Below are 22,741 nucleotides of genomic sequence, written 5' to 3' on the forward strand. Positions count from 1 at the left end.
GCGCTAGACACTAGGCGCTAAGCAAGCCACCTGCCTGTGCGTCCGCGGCCTTAAAGTATTCCACGACTAAGACTGAATTATTTTATCGCTAACAAACTTGGTAAAGTTCAAAGATATTATTTAGTTAGATAAGCAAAGATTATTAAGAAAAAATATCTTGTTTTTTATGCGATATGGGGCAAACGAGCGCTTGGACACGCGGTTAACACCGCCCATGGACATCTACAATACCACAGGTGTTTTAATTTATTTTTGGCACTGGGACCAGTAGTTTGTAGATAACCTCTTGAGTTGAATACTGGACGACTGATATCACGATCAGATCTAAACCAGTGACTTATGGATGCTCTCGGGCACCTCGTCATCCCACTGTTCGTTTTCGTCTCAGATAGAAGAACCCCGCTCCACAAGAGAACGGGCAAGATACGTCAATTGAGTTACACCCTAACATTATGAAGGTATCTGACAACTATAGTAGGGTATTGAATTCCAGATCTTATTATATAGATGGCAAATTATATTTTATTGCTTAGGTTATCTACCAAAACATATTTACAGCTTCCCACTTATTATAATGATTGATAAGTTACTTAGATTAATTGTCTCTTTGACCCAACGGGTGAAGATGCGATTGTTGTCTTGATTTCGATTTCTGGGTTGGGCAAAATTTTTGATATCAGATATTCTTTAGATTTTCGAAAATTCTCAGTAATTGTACTCTGTTGCTGCACTGTTGCTCAAAATAAGAATGCAGACTTTCAGAAGCATGAATCGATACGTAAATAGTAAAAATGGAACGGAACGCTTCTGACAGAATCATCTGTTCTGTTGCCGAATTTGCTGTCAAAATTGACAAGTAAAATACACCGCGTTTCTCAGCCCCGTATCGGTTTGTTGTGATATCTCGTGTTGTACTGGTATTATTACATAAAAGGAATAATGTCTGACGGCAGAGACGGAGATAAGAAGGTAAAATATAGTTTACTATCTTTAGTGTGACTGAATTATGTTTGTTATCGCACGAATGCCAATCGGTTTGTTAGACGCATTTATTTATCTTCCATGACCTTGCTAAGGCTTAGAGGTCGTCGATGGGTCACATAAAATCACTCAGATTTGCTTTTATCTTCAGCACATGCCGTTGTCATGATAATCAAGCAGTTTTACAAATATTTAATCACGTTTCGGGCAGCCGACCAACCCGCATCGCACTAAGCCTTTGACATTTAAAAAAAAAATAGTGCGTATAATGTTTGGCGCCTATTTTTGAAACTGAAAGTTCCGCATCCGAATCCGACTTGGCACGTAATAAAAACAAACAATTTGTTATGTAATGTTATTTTACGGTCCAAAAATATTTAGATTTGTCTCCGGTCTATAATATCAATGTGAGAACATATTGTAATGTTGGTTTTTTATGACTTGATTGATTACCTATTTACCTTAAAGAGGCCTCAGCCTTGAGTTGAGATGATTATTAAAAAATATGCTTCGTCATTGCAAAGAAACTGTTTCTACAGAATCTAGTATGTTATTCTAGTTTTTGTTTACAAACTATTTAAGTTTAATAATGTTTGTTGTGGAATTAACATGCTAAGAATAATACTTGGGAGTTATTTACTGACCTAATGCTGTATTATTCGATGTGTAGCTGTCTGCTTAGATCTATCTTCTCTTCTTTATGCAATAACTACTAAAAGTAAGCTGTTGTCTATGGTGCTTAATTTCTTTTTTATTAATTAAACCTTTCAGGCTGATGACAACAGGCTGAAGCCAGCGGTAAGCTTACTTGCTTCAAATCTTCTAAATGTACCTAAACGTTTAATAACTTTTATCATTTATTTCCTTTGTACATGTAGATTATGTGGATAATGGTATTTTACTTGGTTAGATTTTATTCTATGTTGGTTAAATAGTCTTCCCATAGACATTATAATTTTCCATAATTGGGCATCACCTGGTTTTTTTCCTTTTGTCGTCTGGTCTTATAATTTTGGCATTATGTTATAAATTTTAGAATAAGTAGTGTTGGTATTATTTTACTAAACATTGTTATTAACAAACAGCATTATTTTTAAACATCTAACCCCAATAAGATTATCAAGCATGTCCATTTTACATTCTCATATGAATCTAACATAATTGTTTTTATAATGTTTCATGGATATACCTTACATTTTTATTCTTAAAATTTTTGCATCAACCCTATAATCCTTTTCAATGAACCTCAGACAAAATATGAGAGAAATATTCCAAAGGCTGCATGATAAATTCCTTGTCCGCATGAGTTTCTCATTTTAGTCATAGATTCACTCATATGTTTATGGAGGGAATTACCACAGTGAAGTATTTATTTTAATGCAGGAAATACATACCTAGGAAAAAGGACATTTTTAATTTATTTGCCTTCCTTACATTATTTAGTCTAGTCTATAAGTATAAGCATTACATTAAACATATTATTAAAATATTACTCATTGCAAAAACAATAATAGTCTAATGAAAAAAACTAACATTCTATTTAAGACAAAATTAGATTACCTACATTTAAATGAAACATCATTGTTAAATAACTACTAATAAACTAAGAGAATACCACTATACCTTTATACATATTTCCCTAAATATAACTAAATTAATAATGATACACAGACTGTGAATTGAGTTCGGGAATCGAAACTATATGTTGCACAGCAACGGCGCGAACTATATATTTGAACAGTACCCTTAGGGTGAGTTAACTTCACGTTCAAAGTATTCGAAACGAGAGCGCGTACGGTGTTCTGATTGGCCGGCTCGAATAAACCAACCAATCAGAACGCCGATTATTATTACTTTAAACGTAAACCAAACTCGTACTAAGGGTACAGCTTTATCTTTACCAAATAAAACTGCCTACTTATTAACAGAGAGGATTTGAAGTGTCATGTTATTACGATATGTTTTGTCATTGTCTGAATTGAAGTGAACTGTCATACCTAAATTATAGATAGGAACATTATCCATACATTAGTGATTGCTGATAAGATTCGGGATTAATTGCTGTTTTCCAGCTATTTACATGGTTTTAGGGCATTTGCGATGTTTTGTCCGTTTGATGCAATGCCCACACTCGATGTTTCTCTTATCTCATGGTATGTTTACGCACAGTCATCAAAAGTGCCATGTTCTTTTGGCTTTACTCCTAAAACAGTGACGGCTAGTAGGTAGAATATGAGAGCTCTTAATTAGTCCAGCAGTGGACAGCAAACGTGTTATGCCTCATGATGTCGATAATAATTTCCTTTAGTACTTAATAACTACAATATATTTTGAAGGTTTTCAGTAATCCGATTACCAGCCCAACCCAAAGGCCCACCTATGTGTATGTAGGTACATAAAACTAAGTACTCTACTTACATAGATAGGTACACATTTTTACGACTATAGGAAGTTATGGCTTCATAACGTTAAATGTTATTAAGTGAATAACTTTATTCTCCAATATTTGTAATGTGTAAATACACTGTCGTCTGTGTATGTTCAGTTTGCAGTGTAAAGCACTGTAGAAATGTTTATAGACTTCTAAAAAAGTATTTTTAGTTTTCCGATTAGAAATTATTGATGTATTAAACACAAATAATGAGTAAATAAAATACACAATGAATAAGTTTAATACATAATGAAAGACGAGAGTTCCCGCCTACTTTTGAAAGCTGCCATTGATACGGCGGTTGTTTGAAACGAGATTAAAGCTCAAGATTTTATTTACCGTCAAATAGTCCATTGGATTTGTAATAAGTACTCTAAGTACCTGTAGGTATATCAATTTTTGACTCGAAACATAATTGCGTTTGCCGAGTAAATATGTAGGTATAATGTGTTTTTTTAATATGTACAATGTTTACTCAACTGTTGTTACGTGGATCGTAGTAAATATGAGTGTAAACAAATAATATTTAATAAATATGACGTTTCATTGTGTATTACTTGTAAACAATGTTTAATATGTAATAATGTAAATATGCGGTGTATGTACCTACCTAAGTATATGCAGGCAAATAATTAAGTGCAGTTATCTGTCAGACAAATATTGTCTTTTTTAATACACAGGGATAAATTCTTCACTTTACTGGATGGAAATAGTAATCGGTACTCCATTATTTCACTTATTTTGTAAAAAGATATCTGCTGAGAATTTCCGTACTTTCTAAACATTTATTTTTCGACAACTACGCCTTTTTCAGTCACTAATTAACTACACACACATTTATCAGTCTTGAAGTACCTACGCCTATTTTTATATTGTAAAAAGTACATAATGATATCTACCTGTTGTCACGGTGGGCTCGTTTCCTATTATCAGAAGCATTTAAAAATAGTTGGTATCGTGGCGCTAATCATGTAAATATGTGCTTACATGTAAATATTTTATCACACTATTGCATCAGCCTCTGGATAAACGTCAGCTCCCTAAGTGGGTGTGTCAGCAAATCCAAATCTTGATGTAAAAACAACATCATATTACATATTACTCTGCTACTAGGTAGCCAACGTTACTTTGCAGTTTTTCTAAGCAATTATATTGTAAGATTTGCAGTCTCATACAAACTTGCTTGAAGAACGAAGGTCCTTGATAACGGTGCTTACATGATTGGCATATTTTACGCTAATATTAGCTGTTAGATAAATAGTTAGATATAAAGGATTTAAAAGATTCGGATCTGATGTTTCTTACACCATATTTACAAATATTACCCAATATTTTATCATGTAGTTTTTTTGACACACCCACTTAGTACTCAATTACTGTAGTAAATAATGTTTGATATGATTACATTGGCTGTGAACTTGGTTAGCCTTAGGTAACCTGCTTAAGAGCTTAGAAACCTGCAAGCCTTTCCTGGATTACGTGTACTACAATGAATAACTGAAATATCCGCACGACTACTATTGGGAATGGGTGAATCCCACTGAGTGCCACAGTCTTATGGATATTATTTCAATGACATCTAGAATTGTCTAGATTTTCGATGAATACCTATTACCTATGTATAAGAAATCTGATAATCATTTTTAACATATATCCCCAAACATCTAAATTGGAAGGCTAAAATTTATTGCTTTTCCAGTGGTTAGGGGCAAAATTGCAGATTTGCAGGAAAATAGATTACTTTTTTTTTGCTTTCAAAAAAATCCAAAATAACTAGTTGATTATAGATCACATTAGTGTAGTATAAAACATAAAAAGAGTGACGCAACCAGGACGAATACAGATTCGCAACTACTTACTGTAAACGCGGTCAAAAGCGAATAAACGCTTTATAACAGTGCACTTATTCAATTGAATGCCATTTTAACTGTCAAGGCTCAAATACAGACGAATTAATTTATCGCTACATGCTCGCAGTAGGCACATCTGATACACAATCAGACGCGGCTTTAATGTAGAGAGAAATTAATGTATTCAACAAAGGATAGAGATGAAAATATACATAGAAACTGGTTGGGAAATTAACTGGAAATCGATGAAGTGAATTTTTTGACTAATAAAATTTTGCTACGCGCGAATCTTAACTGAAAGCACTGAAACAATATTGGTTTAGATGTATAGATACGTATTATGGCTTTTAGATAAGGTAAGGGTATAACTCAGCAAGTCGATTTAAGATTTTTATGACATACTAACTCATAGCTGACTCGGCAAACTTCGTTGGTACCACTTGAAACATTTTTTCTCGCCTTTTAAACCTTCCCTGGACTTACTCACATAATTTTACACCAAAATTATACATAGCCGAATTGATCCAGTCGTTTACGAGTTTTAGCGAGACTAACAGCAATTGATTTTGATATATTATATAGATTATTATATATTTGAGGGCGGGAAACACCATTAGCAATTACTAATCATTTTGAATTATAAATGACATATCAATTAGGTAACTACTTCATTAACTTGATGTCCAGTCACGCTTAGACGTTTCCCTATCTAATATCAAATTATTTTATCAATGTTGTGGAATAGTTCCAGTAGTGGACATCGCAATGTCTTCAATTGTACACTATTGTATAGAGAAAATTACGGTCGGAGGTCCAATATTAACTTGGGCCAGGGCGTTATTCGGTCCAGTTGTAATTTTCTAGTTAAAGGTATTTTTCCGGAGCTGCGGACTATCTAGCGGGCTTATCGGGGCTCCGGCTCGAAAAGCAGGAGTAGGAACGGGGTGGTTTTAAGTCAGTAAGAGTCTGACACTCCCTCTCGCCTCGCCCAAGGCGGGAGAAGACATTGGATAATTTTACCCCCTTAAAAAAAGTTGAAGCTATTTTTAACTCACTTTGTTTGCTTCCGTTTTCGAGATAACATCTGCTATCTAATCTAGTCGTAGTTATAATCAGCAATCATATGTTTTCTTGATGCAAATCCTAATTAAACTTAGTTGGATAATTTCCACTGCATCTTCATTATTTAAAATGATCAGTTAATGGCTCAGACGTAACTCACGATGATAACTTATCAACTACTTATATATTATTTGTCACAATCATGGCAGTCTGTAGTCGGCCATTATAACCCGAGTGAGTTGAGCACGCGTGTTGGTCTCCCGCTCAAATATTTTGAATTAAGAACGAGTGTTTGTGGTTTTTTTTTATTTTTTTTTATACGTAGTACAATTTTGCCATGGATTTGTTGAGCAAGGTTTGTTTTATTCCTAGTTTTTTTTTAATTTAAGTATTTTCTTGACCTCTAATGGTCTTTGCGGTCATTGGGTTCACGAATTGAACTGATAGTGTGATTGTGAATGAGTTTAATTAAGTACGTTCTACTGTTTTTCTTAATTATTTAATGCACAGTAAAGTAGTTACTATCTGTTTTTCTGAAGTTCAAAATTAAATTATTGAAATAAATGACACTACTACAAATCTTATTGAATTCTTGTTTATTTATTTTGAATGTATGGGTAAACAAAAATATATCAATAGAAGATTTTTTTAGGCAATTACTTTTTTAATATTGACTTATTAGCAACGATATTTAAGGTTTGTCATCTTTAAAATTTTCTATGAAATTATAAAATGGATAAGAACTCAAAATAGTCTTTGTGCAATGTCATAATATGTAGGTAACATGTATTGTATATTTATGTATGAAGAATATACGAATAGTACAATGAATTAGGGTTGGCAGAGACGCGCATCTAATATTTGTTTGGAAAACATTGGAATATATTTTGATTGCTTGATAATTTGCTTTGAGTAAACTCAGTTTTAATAACTGCATCAAACTGCGAAAAAACTAAAGGAGCTCTTATTTATAATCTGTAAGCATTTGTTTACTGATGTTGTCTTGTATTTTCTTAAGATAAAGATTTTATGATAAAAATAATTTAAGCCTACTAAATTTTTTCGCGGTTATAAAGCAGATGATAAGATATTTTAATATTTACAGCGAATCGTGTAAGTAGTTGTAGCTATTTCACGGCTTAAGTAGCTCGCGCCATTTTTAATCTGCTTTTAATCTCGGATTTGCTTTTATAATCTATTGAAGTTATTTTTATCTAAGTATGTTATTATTCTGTTACATAATTGGGTAGTTTCCTCAGTCAAAAATAAATTATTTCGACTCTTCATTACAATAGCTATTAAAAAAATATTCAGAATCATACTTTCATTTATGGATTTGATGATCTACTTAATTTTCTAATTTTTCTAGCAAATTTTCTAGAAATAAGTCTGTTATTTGACGTTAAAATCTGATCGCCTCACAACGCACTATTTCATACAAAATATTGTTTTTGACGTTTTGAAAAAAGTATTGAATTTGACTAGTAGGAAACTATAACGGGTGTAAGGGAAACGCTTCCGAAAACAAAAACAGGCGATAGTGCTGGTGATTACTGATACGAAGGCACCAAAAAAAACGCGAAAAAAAAACCAATTTTTTACACTTTTTTTTCGGTTTTTTTTAGGTCACTAGCCTTTGATACATACAAAGAAATAGAATCGCAATAAAAAAAACCATATTCAGTAATTATTTTTCAAAACGCAATGTAAATTAATTCAATCAGCTGTGAAGCCACGGGTCAACTAACTCGACCGCGCAATACTTTGTTGCACGTAGTACGCACAGCGGAACAGACTATGTGTGCGTGGGCGAGCCCTACACTACTACATACGCAAACGTCAAGCGCCAAGCCGACGCGCCTAAAATAAAACAGAAGTGACAATAATGATTAAACATGCATTATGCCTACACTGCTAACATTTTGTTTTATTATTTTACGTAAGTTCGTTTTTTGTTTTTAAGTTTTTTTAACTTCACTATTCTGATTTATTATTTAATCATCATTCAATCATTTAATTATTATGTAATCATTAAATCATCTTTCTAAACGAACTACAAATCAAAACATTTTGCTTACCTTAAGTAACATACCAACATGCCGTATAAGTGACACTGAGATAGTTTTATCCCTAACGTCCAGTACCGTTAGGTAGCGAAAGTAGGTATTAATTTAGTCCGTTTTGCTTCACTACTAAGAAGCCTTCACACGTTCATGCATTTAGTTTGATTCTTTATTAATTAACTTATTAAAGATAAAATAACTGAGAAACGTAATTAAAGACGAATAAAACAGTAGCAGACAAAGGAAGCAAGAGGAGTGTCTGCAATTTATTGATCTTTGAACAAGAAGATGGCGCCGACACCGCGCCGCCACCGGGTAGATCTTTTCGGGGAAGTTCGAGCAATGTTGCCACTTTTATTTGAATTTTTGTATTAAAATTTGCATTTGTTTCTTCTTTATTTCTTAAGTGTGCAAAAACTATTATGAATCAAGTAACTATTAAGATAGTTTTTCTCAAGTTCATCAGTAGTAGGTCATGGGGTCAAATCAAATCAAGACCTCGCAACAAGGTATTTTTTGTTTTTTTTATTTCGTCTAAGTATTATTTACATAAAAATAAACTGGCAACACTGTTGGTACTTGTGCAACCGTGCAACAGTTTTAAAGTCAGTATTTCCTTGCGAATTACGTAGACGCGCCTAATTTTGTTCCGGTTACGTTTTTAGATTAAAATTACAGTTTTGTTGTTATTGTTAGTTAATTGTTAAGTTTCTTGTTAGTTATTGTTAAGTTTGTGTTCGTGTTGTTTATCAATGCCACAACCGTACGTGTACAGTGCTCGTGAATACGGCAACATGTTGATGGTGCCCCGCCGCACGTAGTGAGAAGTGTCCGTGAGCGTCTCTCGGTGATGTTGGAAGACCGGTGGATCGGCAGGCTAGGGCCACAAGCTTGGCCACCCCGTTCGCCCGATCTAACCCCCTTAGACTTTTTTTTGTGAGACGTTAGGGAAAGAGTGTTCGACCGCGAGTGTTCTAGTGCGGATGAAATGCGGCAAAGACTAATAGACGTATTTAATCAGTTACGTGAGCATTCAAATGAAGACCCAACTATGATGCCCCGTCTTCATGCGGAAACATATCGCCGAGCCCGCCTCTGCATCGAGATGAATGGGGCACAATTCGAGCCCCACCTTGTTCGATCGCAAAGGATTTAGCTAGGTAAGTGTTTTACAGTAAACAATACGCTTCAACCTATACCGACGTATTGGATGAATAGGCGCGTGTTTCACCGTACCGCCCGCCGCGCCGCTGGATCGTGCGGGCGGTACGGTAGGTATGAAAATTGCGCGCGCGTGCGATGTCGTTTACCTTAAATTCTGTACGCTGTACATTGCGGTTTTGAAAAATACTAAATCACTAATACATTAACCATTTGGTGAATGGTTATTGTTATTAAACTGTGTTCGTATAATAAAGCAAAAGTCTTTTGGCTTCGAGAGCGTTTTCCTTACACCCAGTATAGAAGGATGATATATAAAATGATTATCAATGTGTAACATTTTTGTTTATAACATTACGATCACGTGTTAATCATTAAGTTTAGTTACGACCCCTATATCGGCCATGTTTTTATGAATATAGATAATAATTATTATTCATCTGTATTTACCGACGATTGCATACTGTTTTGAAGTCTATGCTGGCCTTGATGTGAACTATTAATGCTGTTATCAGTTTAGAGCATGCTTTCAACAATTACTCGTGTAACCCGTAGTAAATAATATGAGAAATTAGTGCTTAGGTACTCGCATGACTTTTTTTTTTTTGAAAATCATCCTATGGCTTCTCTCGCCTTGGGCGAGGCGAGAGGGAGTGTCAGACTCTTACTGACTAAAAACCACCCCGTTCCTACTCCTGCTTTTCGAACCTGAGCCCCGGTAAACCCGCTAGGTAGTCCGCAGCTCCGGATCAGACTCGCATTACCTACTGTGTACAATGAATGATTTAATTTTATGAAAATAAAATAGTAAATAAAGACAGGTATGAGAAGAAAACTATGATATTGATTGTAAATTTCGTACTGAAATATGTAGTATTTAAAAATTTTGCTTGAAGCTTAATTTTTTTTAAAAGCAGAACGTTTTTCAAATAGTAAATAAGTCATCTTTGTTATTACTGTTGTTATATTGCCACAAAAAACTCTTTAACTGAGCTATAAATATTTTTTACTTGAAAAACAAATTTACTTCAACAACAACATATGACATGACAATAGTAAATAAAATATTTAAATCCATTCATTAATAGCCAACCATATTGAAGTTACGCAACCGTGTAATAGGTACATCTGTGTATATACTTACACACACATACACACCCATACATACATACACACACACGTTTAAATGCGTTGTTATTCACGTCAATTACTGTACTCCAATCATTATGAATAGACAAACATATGAATTAAAAACTAATTCAGTCTATGCTTCACAAGATCGAGAATCGAGCAACTAGCTTCACTGACTGTCGGACAGACAGACTAACGGACAATTAAATTTGACGTTTATAAAATGCCTAATTTAGGATTAATTGAAATAAATGCGTTGACTTTGACTTTGATCATGGTTGCGTAGATTTGAAAATATAATATTTTTGAGTGATAAAATGAGTTAGTTCTTCTTCATCATCAGGCCAACACCTGCTACAAGGATGTGCCGTTCATGGAACAGCTCATGTGCTATTCTCTCAAGTACATTTTTTAAAAGTGAAATAAGTCCATATTAAAAATCAGTGTACTTATTTGTTTTTATTTCTGCAAATGCACCCACGGCGTATGTCTATGTACCTAAGTAACGCAAAAAGCGATGTTTTTGTTGCCAGCCAGTAATTTACTTTAATTCTAAAAGAAAAATTGTTATACAATCTTCTACATACGTTATTTAAAAATAAATTATTCGCAGATAGACGAGGAAAAACTCGTAAGTTGTTTGTTTTTAACGTCACAGAGCAAAGTTTAATTATTTGCTGTATTCATAGTAGGAAACATGTTTTAACTTTATTAGCGGATATTTTTAACTCGTCTATTCATAAGACTTGTGTGAATTTGTCTTCTTTGTCATATAAATAGGATTCTCCAGGAGTTATTAACTATGTGGTTAGATTTAGGTTAGGGTTTAACGGGGCTTCGGCTCGAAAAGCAGGAGTAGGAACAGTGTTGTTTAAGTTAGTAAGAGCCTGACACTCCCTCTCGCCGCGCCCAAGGCGAGAGAAGTTATTGGATGATTTTCACCCCTTAAAAATCTCTTTAAGATAGCTGTCATGAGGGAACAAAATATTGTCCTTTTAAGTGTTCACATTGTGTGCAAAAATGAGGTATTAAAATCTGTGTTGCTGTTTAATCTGTTGAATTTTACGCGGGAAATTAATTTTGACGTAAGATGTCTGACATTGACACGTGTATTGAAACGTCAATGCTCACATAATTTAGTCGCGGATCATTAGCAACACTTTCTTTTTTAATTAAAATTGTCATTTTTACCTTTTCAGGTTTAAATTATTTTCCAATTTCACCTACACTTAGATAACAATTCAAATTTCAAGTACACAGGAAAATTAATTAGCTTTTGCCCGATAAGCAACGTATTAAAATGATGAGAACGTCATTGCTTCCTTTTATCACCGTTGAATTGGCTCGGAGACCTTCCATTAGCCAATAAAGATATCACAGTCAAGTCGACACTAACTGCCAACCAGTTTTATAAGGATTATCCCTATTCATAGTTATTGTGAGCCAAAGTTGTGTCTTATGATAGCTAAATGATTAATTTTTAAACGTAACTGAATACCTTTTAAGGCGGAGAATTATCCCATGATCTTACGTCTTGGATAAAGATAAAGATATTGTTTATTTGCATTAACATGAGTGATATTACACATAGGAAATACATGCAATGGTGGTAGAATAGGTATATGAGCTACATGTTATGCCGTCTAGGCGTACAAATATTTATAGTTTTAAACCTTAAGCATACAAAGAATTATATAAAATTATTAAACTTAAACAAAAACAATGTAAGGTATTCCAATAATAAATAATCACAAGCAACAAAAGTTAGAAATTAACAAAAATTATTAAATTATATTACAAAATTATTAAAAAATATCAATTATTAAAAATCTAATTTATCATTTAAAAAATCTTCTAAGCTATAGTAACATTTCTTATACAAAAATTTTTTTAGTTTAGCTTTAAACAAATTTAAATTTAACTCTTGTATGGATTTAGGTATTTTATTATAAACTTTAGGACCTAAACATATTATGCTTTTGTGCAACAATGCAGTTCTAGAGGGATGAATGCAAATGTTATTTTTACGACGATTTCTGACATGATATTCAGACAGACGCGGAAACAAATGTAGGTTATTTCTGACAAACAATGCAACTTCAAGGATATATAAAGATGGAAGTGTTAAAATTTTGTGTTTGGTAAATAGCGGCTTACAACTATCCATACTTTTTATTCCGAACATAGATCTAATGCAACGTTTTTGTTGTTTGAAGATTGGATGAGGCAAAAGAAGGTGTCAGACTCTTACTGACTAAAAATCACCCCGTTCCTAATCCTGCCCTTTACCCCATCTGTAGTAGTCTAATTAAGTGCTGGACTAATAGATTTCTAGGTTCTTTCAGGTTGGAAACCAAAAAAACTGGTATAGTGGTAGAAATAATGGATAGAAGAAGGAATATCCTTCAGCTTAAACTTAAGGGTGTTCAATATGTGCTCTACTGCTCAACGTAGAGTGGACCATTACGAATAGATAAGACAAAACAATATCACAGCACAGAGGAAGTTTTTAATTTTGACGTTTATACATAGTTCGAGGACAAACCTCGTTATTTTTCAATGTAAACGAATAATGCATTCAAAACTAATTGGCTACGTGTACCGAGGAAAATGGCTGACTCACCCGTAACTAACCAGGGTTACCTCAATAGTGCGGCTTTAGGAAAATCCGTTTGTTTCTATCAAAGATTGCTTTGGAAATTGAGAAATAAGTAAAGAAATAAGGAAAGAATGTTTTGAACTCCGGGATATTGTGATGGTTAGGGTTCTGTAGCCAAAAGGCAAAAAACGGAACCCTTATAGATTCGTCATGTTTGTCTGTCCGTATATCACAGCCATTTATTTCCGAAACTGTTGGGCCTACATGCTTGAAACTTTGTAGGTTGATATATTCTGGTATCCCCTATTTTAATAAGTTACGTTTCTATGTATAGTTAAAATGTATTCTCTATCTTACTCGTATATTATCACCGACAATTCTATTTCGTAATTTTAACTTTGTCATACAAAATATATGATAAAATTTCTAATCAATTTGGAAGAACTGATAAATGCGAAGCCATCGCACTAGTAAATAAGGTCGAAAACTAATACGCCATAAGACCAGCAACCGGCGCTTGCGCATATCTAATTAATCTACGTTCAATAACATTTGTGTGACGTAGCGATATTTTTATCGATACGTGCTTATGTTATCTGTCAAGGCTATTGTTATGGGAGGTCAGATAGACCTTAAATCTAGCTTACAGGCCAAATTATTCTTCATACAATCACACCTACAATATGAAAAAATAAATAAAAATACGTATTTGTTAGTTAAAAGAAATGTGAAATTTCAAGTTTAATTCGGAGTCAAACACATGTGCGATAAGCTCGCCAATTATTTCATTATCAAATCAAACTCAGTCGGTAGATAGCGCTCGCGCGCAACCGACGTCTGTTGGTATTGTGTCAATTTTGTTTGTGATTCTATTCGTTTGTGAGTGCTATGGAGACTGAAGCAGAATTGTGCCGGTCTTGGGTATGTTCTTAAATAATATTGACAGTGTATGTTGATTCTGGTTTTCTTAAAATATCACTTAAACTGTTGACTATTAGGTATATTATTGTTTGACTTCAATTCAAGGTTGATGTTAGAGGATAAGAATAACGAGTCATCCTTATAGTAGTAGTAGTAGTAATAGTATTAAAAGGAGTTGTAAAAATACAAAAGTTTGCTATTTTAAACTTTATCGTTTATTTATTTAAGTTTGAAATTGGTTAAAGAAACTCAAGATAGCTCTGTTTTACGGAGCCACGGAAGGCTAAACTAGGTGTAGGGATGGGGTGGTTTTTAGTTAGTAGAGTCTGACACTCTTCGCTTCACCCAAGGCGGGAGAAGTTATTGGATGATATTTTCCCTTAAAAAAAATTAATAACTTTTTGCTTCCGTCTATGCCATTTATATTAAAAATCATTTGTTGTTATACACACGGCAATGTCTTTTTAGGTTTCATTGTCATGTAGGTAATTTAATTGTAAGTTAGTATTACTCAAAATATCGCATTTAGATAAAATGTGAGAAATAAAGCAACAATGTAATGTTTTTAATTATTATAGGTATCTATTTGTTATGCTAATGTCATTTATTTAAATTACTATTATTAGTACTAACCTGACGTTTTAATTAGACTACATTTATGAAGTTGTTTAGTGATGGTTTAATACATTTAAGTGCTGTTACTAGTTGTTTCTTGCGGCTTTGCTTGCGTGGTTAAAGTAAAACATATAGTCTATTACTTTCCAGCTTTTTAACTATAAAAACGCAGATTTCATGCGAAATATTAAGACAAACAAACACACTAGAGAATTTAACTAGTGTATAAATTGCTGGAATATTTCTAAAGTACCGGAAAAAAATTAAGTATATTTTCCCTATGTTTTAATAGTCATTTTGCTATTTTACAACGTTTTATCTATTACTTATATGAGCAGGAGCGCATGAAAATGGGTTAAGCAGTTGTTGAGTTACCTATCACGTTTTATTTTTTATTTTATTAAAAAGTACTAAACTTCTAGATAATTATTGCAAGTAAGGATGAAAATACAATTACCTATCATGTATACATAAAATGTATGATATAGTGCGATGTTGTCAAATAAATATGTATATCTAAATACTCTATGTATAGACTTTTATCTTAACAATGGTTTAGGCGAGATAAGATTAATTAATCTAAACATTGCATTTACAGAAGATTATGAAATAAATTAACCATTACATACATACACAAAAAGGCTGTAGTGTTTATAGATTATAGTTACTGCCAAGGTTTCACCCGGTGCTGCTCGGTCCCTAAAGGCCATAGCGTAATGTTTTATAGCCTATCGCCTTCGTCAATAAATGCACTATTCAATAAAAATAATTCAGATTGGACTAGTCGTTCCGGAGATTAGCGTATTTAAAAAAACTATTCGTCTTAAGCTGATAAAATGCAGATACTTTTCGTCCTATCCCTATCCCTATACCTTTCGTCGTTCGATTATATGTATTTTTATAGGAGATCCAGCAGAAATTATACCCGGTACATTATGGCATTAGATTAGCCCCTTACAACGAGGAATTATTACTATGTATTAAATGAATGACATAATTCTTGTTTTTCCCAGAAGGGATGTGCACTCATTCAAATACATTCTTGCAAGTCATGTTATTAGTTCTACGTAATAAATAACGCTTATAAAACCTCTTGCTTCGTCTGTATAGTATTTCAAGTAGCTTATTTTTTTCTAGCTGTAATGTATCTTATCAGTTTTTAAGTCATACTTAGCCATTTAATCTTTGATAATCGCAAAAAGACAAATAGTAGAATGTGGGAGAGCCATGCTTCGGCACGAATGGGCCGGCTCGACCGGAGTGATATCACGGCTTCACCGAAAACCGACGTGAAACAACGCTTGCGTTGTGTTTCGTTGTGTAAGTGAGGTTATCGGAGGCCCAATTCCCCCTTCCCAATCGCCAATTCCCGAACAACAACCCTTAAATTCCTAACCCCCAAAAAGCCGGTACGCACTTGTAACGCCACTGGTGTTTCAAGTGTCCATGGGCGGCGGCGATTGCTTACCATTAGGTGATAGGTCTGCTCGTATACTGGCGTGTTTCATAAAAAAAAATATAGTAGAGTTAGCCAACCAATACCTCTTAAGGCTTTTATTGAGAAAAACTCTAAACACATATTTAGTTTTGATTGTGACCTTCTAAAATCAAGGTAGATGTAGGCACGCAATTACTTCCATTATTATTATAAGTAAATATTTATGGTTTATTTAATCACCTCTATGCAAAGGTAATTAAAAAGCTAAGGTCAAAATGCTAGGTTTAATGGTAGGTCTTCCATTTACCTACCATTAGATTATTATATGTATTACATATTACATACTTTGTCTTCTCTCGACAATTTTGTTGTTTTAAAGCATAGCTTGAAAGTCAATTGGAAATATCGAGTTTCCATTAACGTTTTTTGAAGACAGATATACAACGGAAAACGTAAGGAAAACGTATATAACGTTTTCCTAGATAGATATGTAGGTGTAATATTTTAACGGAGACAGATATCATTTTTTTATTAAACCTAAGTAACCTCTAGGATAATTTTAGGTTTCCTATTATCTTTTTCGAATTTATTTGCGTTTAGGTAGACTGCCTTCGACCACAAGTACTTAGTTTCATTCATGTAACAGTCTTTAAACTACACACTACTCTCTTATAACCTTCTCTCGTACGTTTATTGACTTCCAAACCTGACATCTACAGATCCGCAGTCACCAGAGAACTCCCTCAGGTTCCCGTGACTTCAAGGAGGCCACCAAGCGAGATGCCCTCACACGGCTGGAGGTGGATCTGGAGCGACTCTTGGAGAAGGTCCATGAGTCCAGGCGGCCACATGTCGAGAAGGAGTTCAAAGGGTTCAAGAACCTCTTTAGCAGGTTCTTGGCTGAACGTAAGTGCATTTTTTAAACCATGCTAATATTTCCTCCTGTATTGTGTATAAATACACTCGTTCGCACTTTGATCCAGTATAGCAATTTGTAGATCTGGTGAAGAATTGTTCCGTGTGGGAATCAAACCCACGCGCTATAGCTAATCGCCTAATCATTGTGCCAAATGTACAGTCAATTACTTTGTCGCTAGCTTTCTTCTAATGATTATGGTGATGATGTTTCTATCTTACTAATTATGGGTTTATCAATTGCGAAATTATTCTTAAAACCCAAGAATCAGTCACCAACATTTTCAAGGAACAGCAATGTTTAAAAGAAATACTTACTTCTTACAGAGGGCCCCTCAGTAAATTGGGATAAGATTCAGAAGTTGCCAGAGGGCGCTGTGATCGACTACTCCTCCCTGACCACGCCCACCACGGACAATGTCCACATCATGCTTGAGAAGCTGGTGGTGGTCAAGCTCAATGGTGGTCTCGGAACGTCCATGGGATGCAAAGGCCCCAAGTCCGTCATTCAAGTCAGAAACGATTTAACCTTTTTGGATCTTACTGTACAACAGATTGAGGTGAGTTTCGCTTGGTACGATATTTTATTGTAGTGTTACAATTTATTAACTAAATATTTCTTAATGCATTAAATACCCGATGCCAGTAAATCTAGGGCCAATCGCCAAAATTCTGTGAAATAAGTAAGTATAGTAAAAATAGTCTCTTAACTTGATTACGTTCAACTTCATTTTTTTTATAATAAATAGAGGAACAGAGAGTAAAGCTCTCTAAGAAAAGGAGGATCCTCCTACCAGGGGAGGTGATCATGTCTAGCGGGCTTTCTACCCCCCGTTGGAATTTTCTATCCATGTTTATTCGCATGTAAACTTCATAAGTGCGATGTAGGATTTATGACGTCATCCGTTGATTTGCTCGGCGATCGTCTGTATGCGATTTCTGTTCATGTGCCCAATCGGTAAAGCACGCCGACGATTAAACATAATGTAACCTAATATCAATTAACTTAATTCCCCGCAGCACCTGAACAAAACCTACAAATGCAACGTGCCGCTAGTCCTGATGAACTCGTTCAACACGGACGAGGACACGCAGAAGGTGATCCGCAAGTACCAGGGGCTGAAGCTGGAGATCTACACCTTCAACCAGTCCTGCCACCCTCGCGTCAACAGGGAGTCCCTGCTGCCTATACCCAGGCACGCTGATGTCCACGCTGATATTGAGTCGTGAGTACATTTAGAGTAGACCATTTCAGTTCCAACCTTTATGGACTATGGCTTCCCTTACAAGACATGTCTCTGTCTCTTTCTTACTTTCTCTCTTGTGGGCACACTAGGGTGTGGTATTGCTCCATTAGGGATTTATTTTAGACAAAGAGTCAATAGAAATGACAAATGAATCTGTTTTTGTGGTTCCGTTTCCTAGCAGTCTTTTTGGTAATATCCCTATGAGAGCTACAATTTCTCTCAGATGATGATGAGATGCTGTAATGTAGCTTAATATTCCGTTTGTATAAACACTAGTGAAAGATTGAATGCCCTATGTGTGTATGTAGACTCAATGATCGCAACTCATAATGTTTTCGTGTTTCTTTCAAATTCACCGGACTAATCCCTTATTAATTATACCATTACAGATGGTACCCACCTGGTCACGGTGACTTCTACGAGTCCTTCCACAACTCCGGTCTTCTGCAGAAGTTCATCGGGGAAGGCAGGACCTACTGCTTCATCAGCAACATCGACAACTTGGGCGCCACCGTAGACCTGAACATCTTGAACCTACTCCTCAACCCAGACCCTCAGAAACCCATCTCAGAGTTCGTTATGGAGGTGACGGATAAGACCAGGGCTGATGTCAAGGGAGGTACCTTAATCCAGTATGAGGACAAGCTAAGACTTCTGGAAATTGCTCAAGTGCCAAAAGAACACGTAGACGACTTTAAGTCCGTCAGTCAGTTCAAGTTCTTCAACACAAATAACCTGTGGGCGAAATTGGACGCCATTCAGAGGGTGGTAGACCAAGGGTCTCTGAACATGGAGATCATTGTGAACAATAAGCATTTAGCGGACGGTTTGAACGTCATACAGCTGGAGACCGCCGTAGGAGCAGCCATGAAGTGCTTCGAAGGAGGAATCGGAGTCAACGTCCCAAGGTCACGCTTCTTGCCGGTCAAAAAGACCTCCGACCTTTTACTAGTGATGTCCAACTTATACAGTTTGTCCCACGGCTCGCTAGTGATGTCCCCACAGCGAATGTTCCCATCGACTCCGTTGGTGAAGCTGGGTGACAACCATTTCGCGAAGGTGAAGGAATTCCTGAACAGATTCGCGACGATACCTGATCTGATTGAGCTGGACCACCTGACTGTGTCTGGTGACGTCACGTTTGGCAGAGGAGTCTCTTTGAAGGTCAGTTGAGATTGAAATATTTTAAAATTGAAAATCCAATTTTAATTAAAGTTGACCTCGACTCCACCAGGTCCAATCTGAGATTTATTCCAGAAATTCCCTTCGTACTTGCAACTGTTACCCCAATTTGCTTATTATGAGAAAAATAGTAGAGATTGGTTTGATTTTGTTCCAGTCGCTATAATTTAGTCAGTCAAAGCATTTATTTCAATTAATCCTAAATAAGCACTTTTGAGACGTCAAATTGAATTGTCCATCAGTCTGTCTGTCAGTGAAGCTAGCTTAATAAGTACTAAATATTTTTAATTCCATTTCACAGGGCACAGTAATCATCATCGCGAACCACGGAGACCGTATCGACATCCCGTCAGGAGCGGTTCTGGAGAATAAGATCGTGTCTGGAAACCTTCGTATCCTGGACCATTAAGTTTAATATCAGGTACTGAACACATCCCGATTACATCACATCACACAATGAGCTAGTTAAGCTAAGCTCTACCATTACTCTCGTCAAGAATAAAAGGTCAGGGCTATCTGCCCCATCAAAGACTTGTATGACATGTAACTTGGCATGATTTTGTCATGGTGCGAATACTTTTTCATACATTATGAAATAATGATTAAGTACACATTCCGCCAGTCACAGAGGGACTCTTCTTCATTAGAACAGCGGCGTCGCTAGACTAAATTTGTATCAAATTCGCGAGGCCTCTTTACTTCGCAGTGAAAATAATTGGTTACTAGTTTTTCGACTTTGACCTTTGCGAAGCCCCCTCAGGCGACCGACGTCGCTGACGCCTAGTACCGCCAATGCTCATGAGCAGCGTGCGCAGACGCGGCGATGTCGCGCTGACTACTCGACGTTCGCGTATTTTTAGTTAATAAAGTAAATAATGATAATAAAATCTTGCCAAGTTATCTGCCAACTGGACCTTATCTATAGCTATAGCTCTATCCTTGTCACACAATGTAAGATTATTCTAGAATGGAAATTATGGTACAGTCAGAATGGAATTGCCATTCCGTGGTATAGGCTAAAACGTGTAATGGAATTCTGAAATGTATGTTCATTGATAATCAAAGATTTTTCAATCAAATTCTAGATGTTTTTAATGTATTGTTATGAAATTATGAATTTCTTTTTGATTAATATTTATAACTTAATTTAGAATGACTTGTTATTATGTTTTATGTTCGGTTTTGAGTCTAAATTCTATTTTTTTATAATATAAAATGTATATAAAAATTGAGTAAGTGTTTTGTAAAATTTTGTACTTATTAGAAAAAAATATTAGTTTGATTTTGTGCTTCGTGATTTATACACATTTTTATTTTTGTAAAAATCTATAATATTTTAATTTTTGTGCAATTTTATCTAATTGCAGGGTTGTATTTTTTTAAAACAATATTTATTTGATATAAATGTTATAATTACTTTGTAAAACTTATTAATTTATAAATTTATTACAACATATTTTATCATTATTTAGCGACATTTATACGTCTTAAATATATTATTGGAATTTTATATATAATCGTAAACGACTGTAAGATTTTTATATTACTTTTTTATATAAAAATAATTAAATGTTAATTAAAAAATCCAATAAAGAGAAATTCTACATTGAAGACCGACATTACCTAAGGGATCCACACCCTTAGATCGATTAGTTAGATTATACATATAGTCGATTGATGCCATCGATTGAAATTAGTCGACGTTGATCGATTGACGTGGTAGCTTTAATTGATCAGTCCGATGGCCAGATGTTGATCGTACTATTATTACGGAGTCGCAAACTATCGATCGACGTCGACCAATCTATTCTACCATCGATCGATGGTATCTATCGGCTATCGATCGACATCGACTAATCCATTCTACCATCGATCGACGACCGCTCGATTGGTATAATAATATCCTCATACCCTATACTTATCATGTGTACTACATTAATTTATTATTTATTATTAACCCACAAAATAGTACGGGTACGGAACTGGAGTCCGTGGGTTAAATCCTGGTAAATGTCTTTCCAATTTTCAAAACAACTAATTATTTATCAAGAATGTATGACTTATTTAACTTAAAACTATTATAATTACACTATATCCCATATTAGTATCCGCTAGATGGCGTTAGTGTTACAAATAGTCATGTACGGCCACTCTGAATAAAAACTCGGCACACTAGGGGAGTTAGAAATGCGTTGGCGACCTTTTGGGGATCTAGGGATGAGAAAAAAATGATGGGGGGAGGCTTACGGCTCCGGTAACCTCACTTACACGGCGTGTAACTGTCACTGTGGACTATGTGTAAATGTCAAATGTTTTTCAATTACATGGCATAAGCATATAGCTCAAGAGATTTAAAGCGACACCAGCGCCTCTAGCGGTGAAAATGTCAAGTTAGTTTTGTAAAATGTTCTCAATATTATAATGATTTTTAAATACATTTTAGTGTTAGAAGACATGCTTACATACATACATACATAACCTCACGCCTGTCTCCTATGGGGGTAGGCAGAGTATAGAACTCCAATTGCTTATAGTAACTAGACATTATTATCAATAGGTTAATAAACTTTTAAAATATCCATGCAATATTTATTCTCAACGTAACAATAGTAGAATATAATAATCATTCTAAGGTTTTCAATAATACACTTTAAATATACTGTCAAAACGTTTATTTTACAATAATATGATATAATGCAATATTTGCTTTGATAATCATAGTCAAAATTTGTTTTTGTCCATGATACATTTGATAATATACCGTAAAACTACGACTATAAAGTTAAAATTCCTTCAGTGCATTGAAACAACAGTGAATTTGTCATGTATCGCAAATTGAACTTTACAATAGTTGTATTACGGTTGATTTTGCTGTATAATTAGAAAACCAAACATATAATATCGTACAATTAGATTATAGCTGTATTAGTATAAGATTTAGTGCCATTACCTATGTAGGTAACCTGTTGTAATAAATATTATGTTTTATTCAACAATATGTTTTATTTACAACACCTTAAAGAACAAAATTAAACAAAACCTTTAGCTCCTTACTATCTAATGAAGTTAGGAATTATACAGAGATGTTATTCCCGTACCCGCAGGAACTTTTACAACTCCATATATGTACAGCATACTTAGGTAA

At 34.7% G+C, this 22,741-nt stretch overlaps 1 protein-coding gene across 4 annotated transcripts; it reads left to right on the plus strand.

Annotated features, from left to right (window-relative positions):
- Positions 1 to 812: 812 nt before the first annotated feature.
- Positions 813 to 22,592, plus strand: LOC118277941 (UTP--glucose-1-phosphate uridylyltransferase). Of its 4 annotated transcripts, XM_035596970.2 has the most exons (7): positions 831 to 969; positions 1,753 to 1,779; positions 16,972 to 17,158; positions 17,495 to 17,727; positions 18,188 to 18,393; positions 18,804 to 19,578; positions 19,898 to 22,592. In XM_035596970.2, exons 1-7 carry the CDS (start codon positions 940 to 942, stop codon positions 20,003 to 20,005), a joined length of 1,566 nt encoding a protein of 521 aa, XP_035452863.1. In that variant the 5' UTR covers positions 831 to 939; the 3' UTR covers positions 20,006 to 22,592. The 4 variants fall into 4 exon arrangements, with proteins under 4 accessions (XP_035452865.1, XP_035452863.1, XP_035452866.1 ...); XM_035596972.2 differs by lacking the exon at positions 1,753 to 1,779 and having other exon boundaries at positions 813 to 969; XM_035596973.2 differs by lacking the exons at positions 831 to 969; positions 1,753 to 1,779 and adding an exon at positions 6,558 to 6,679.
- Positions 22,593 to 22,741: the final 149 nt, after the last annotated feature.

This window comes from Spodoptera frugiperda, chromosome 18 (assembly GCF_023101765.2).
Source record: "Spodoptera frugiperda isolate SF20-4 chromosome 18, AGI-APGP_CSIRO_Sfru_2.0, whole genome shotgun sequence".
Classification (NCBI taxonomy): domain Eukaryota; kingdom Metazoa; phylum Arthropoda; class Insecta; order Lepidoptera; family Noctuidae; genus Spodoptera; species Spodoptera frugiperda.

Bases quoted from the DNA above. Each gene is read 5' to 3' on its own strand.
- LOC118277941 (XM_035596970.2), top strand. From the start codon at position 940: ATGTCTGACGGCAGAGACGGAGATAAGAAG. The intron at 970-1,752 runs GTAAAATATAGT...TAAACCTTTCAG, and splicing joins GCAGAGACGGAGATAAGAAG to GCTGATGACAACAGGCTGAA. The intron at 1,780-16,971 runs GTAAGCTTACTT...TGACATCTACAG, and splicing joins ACAACAGGCTGAAGCCAGCG to ATCCGCAGTCACCAGAGAAC.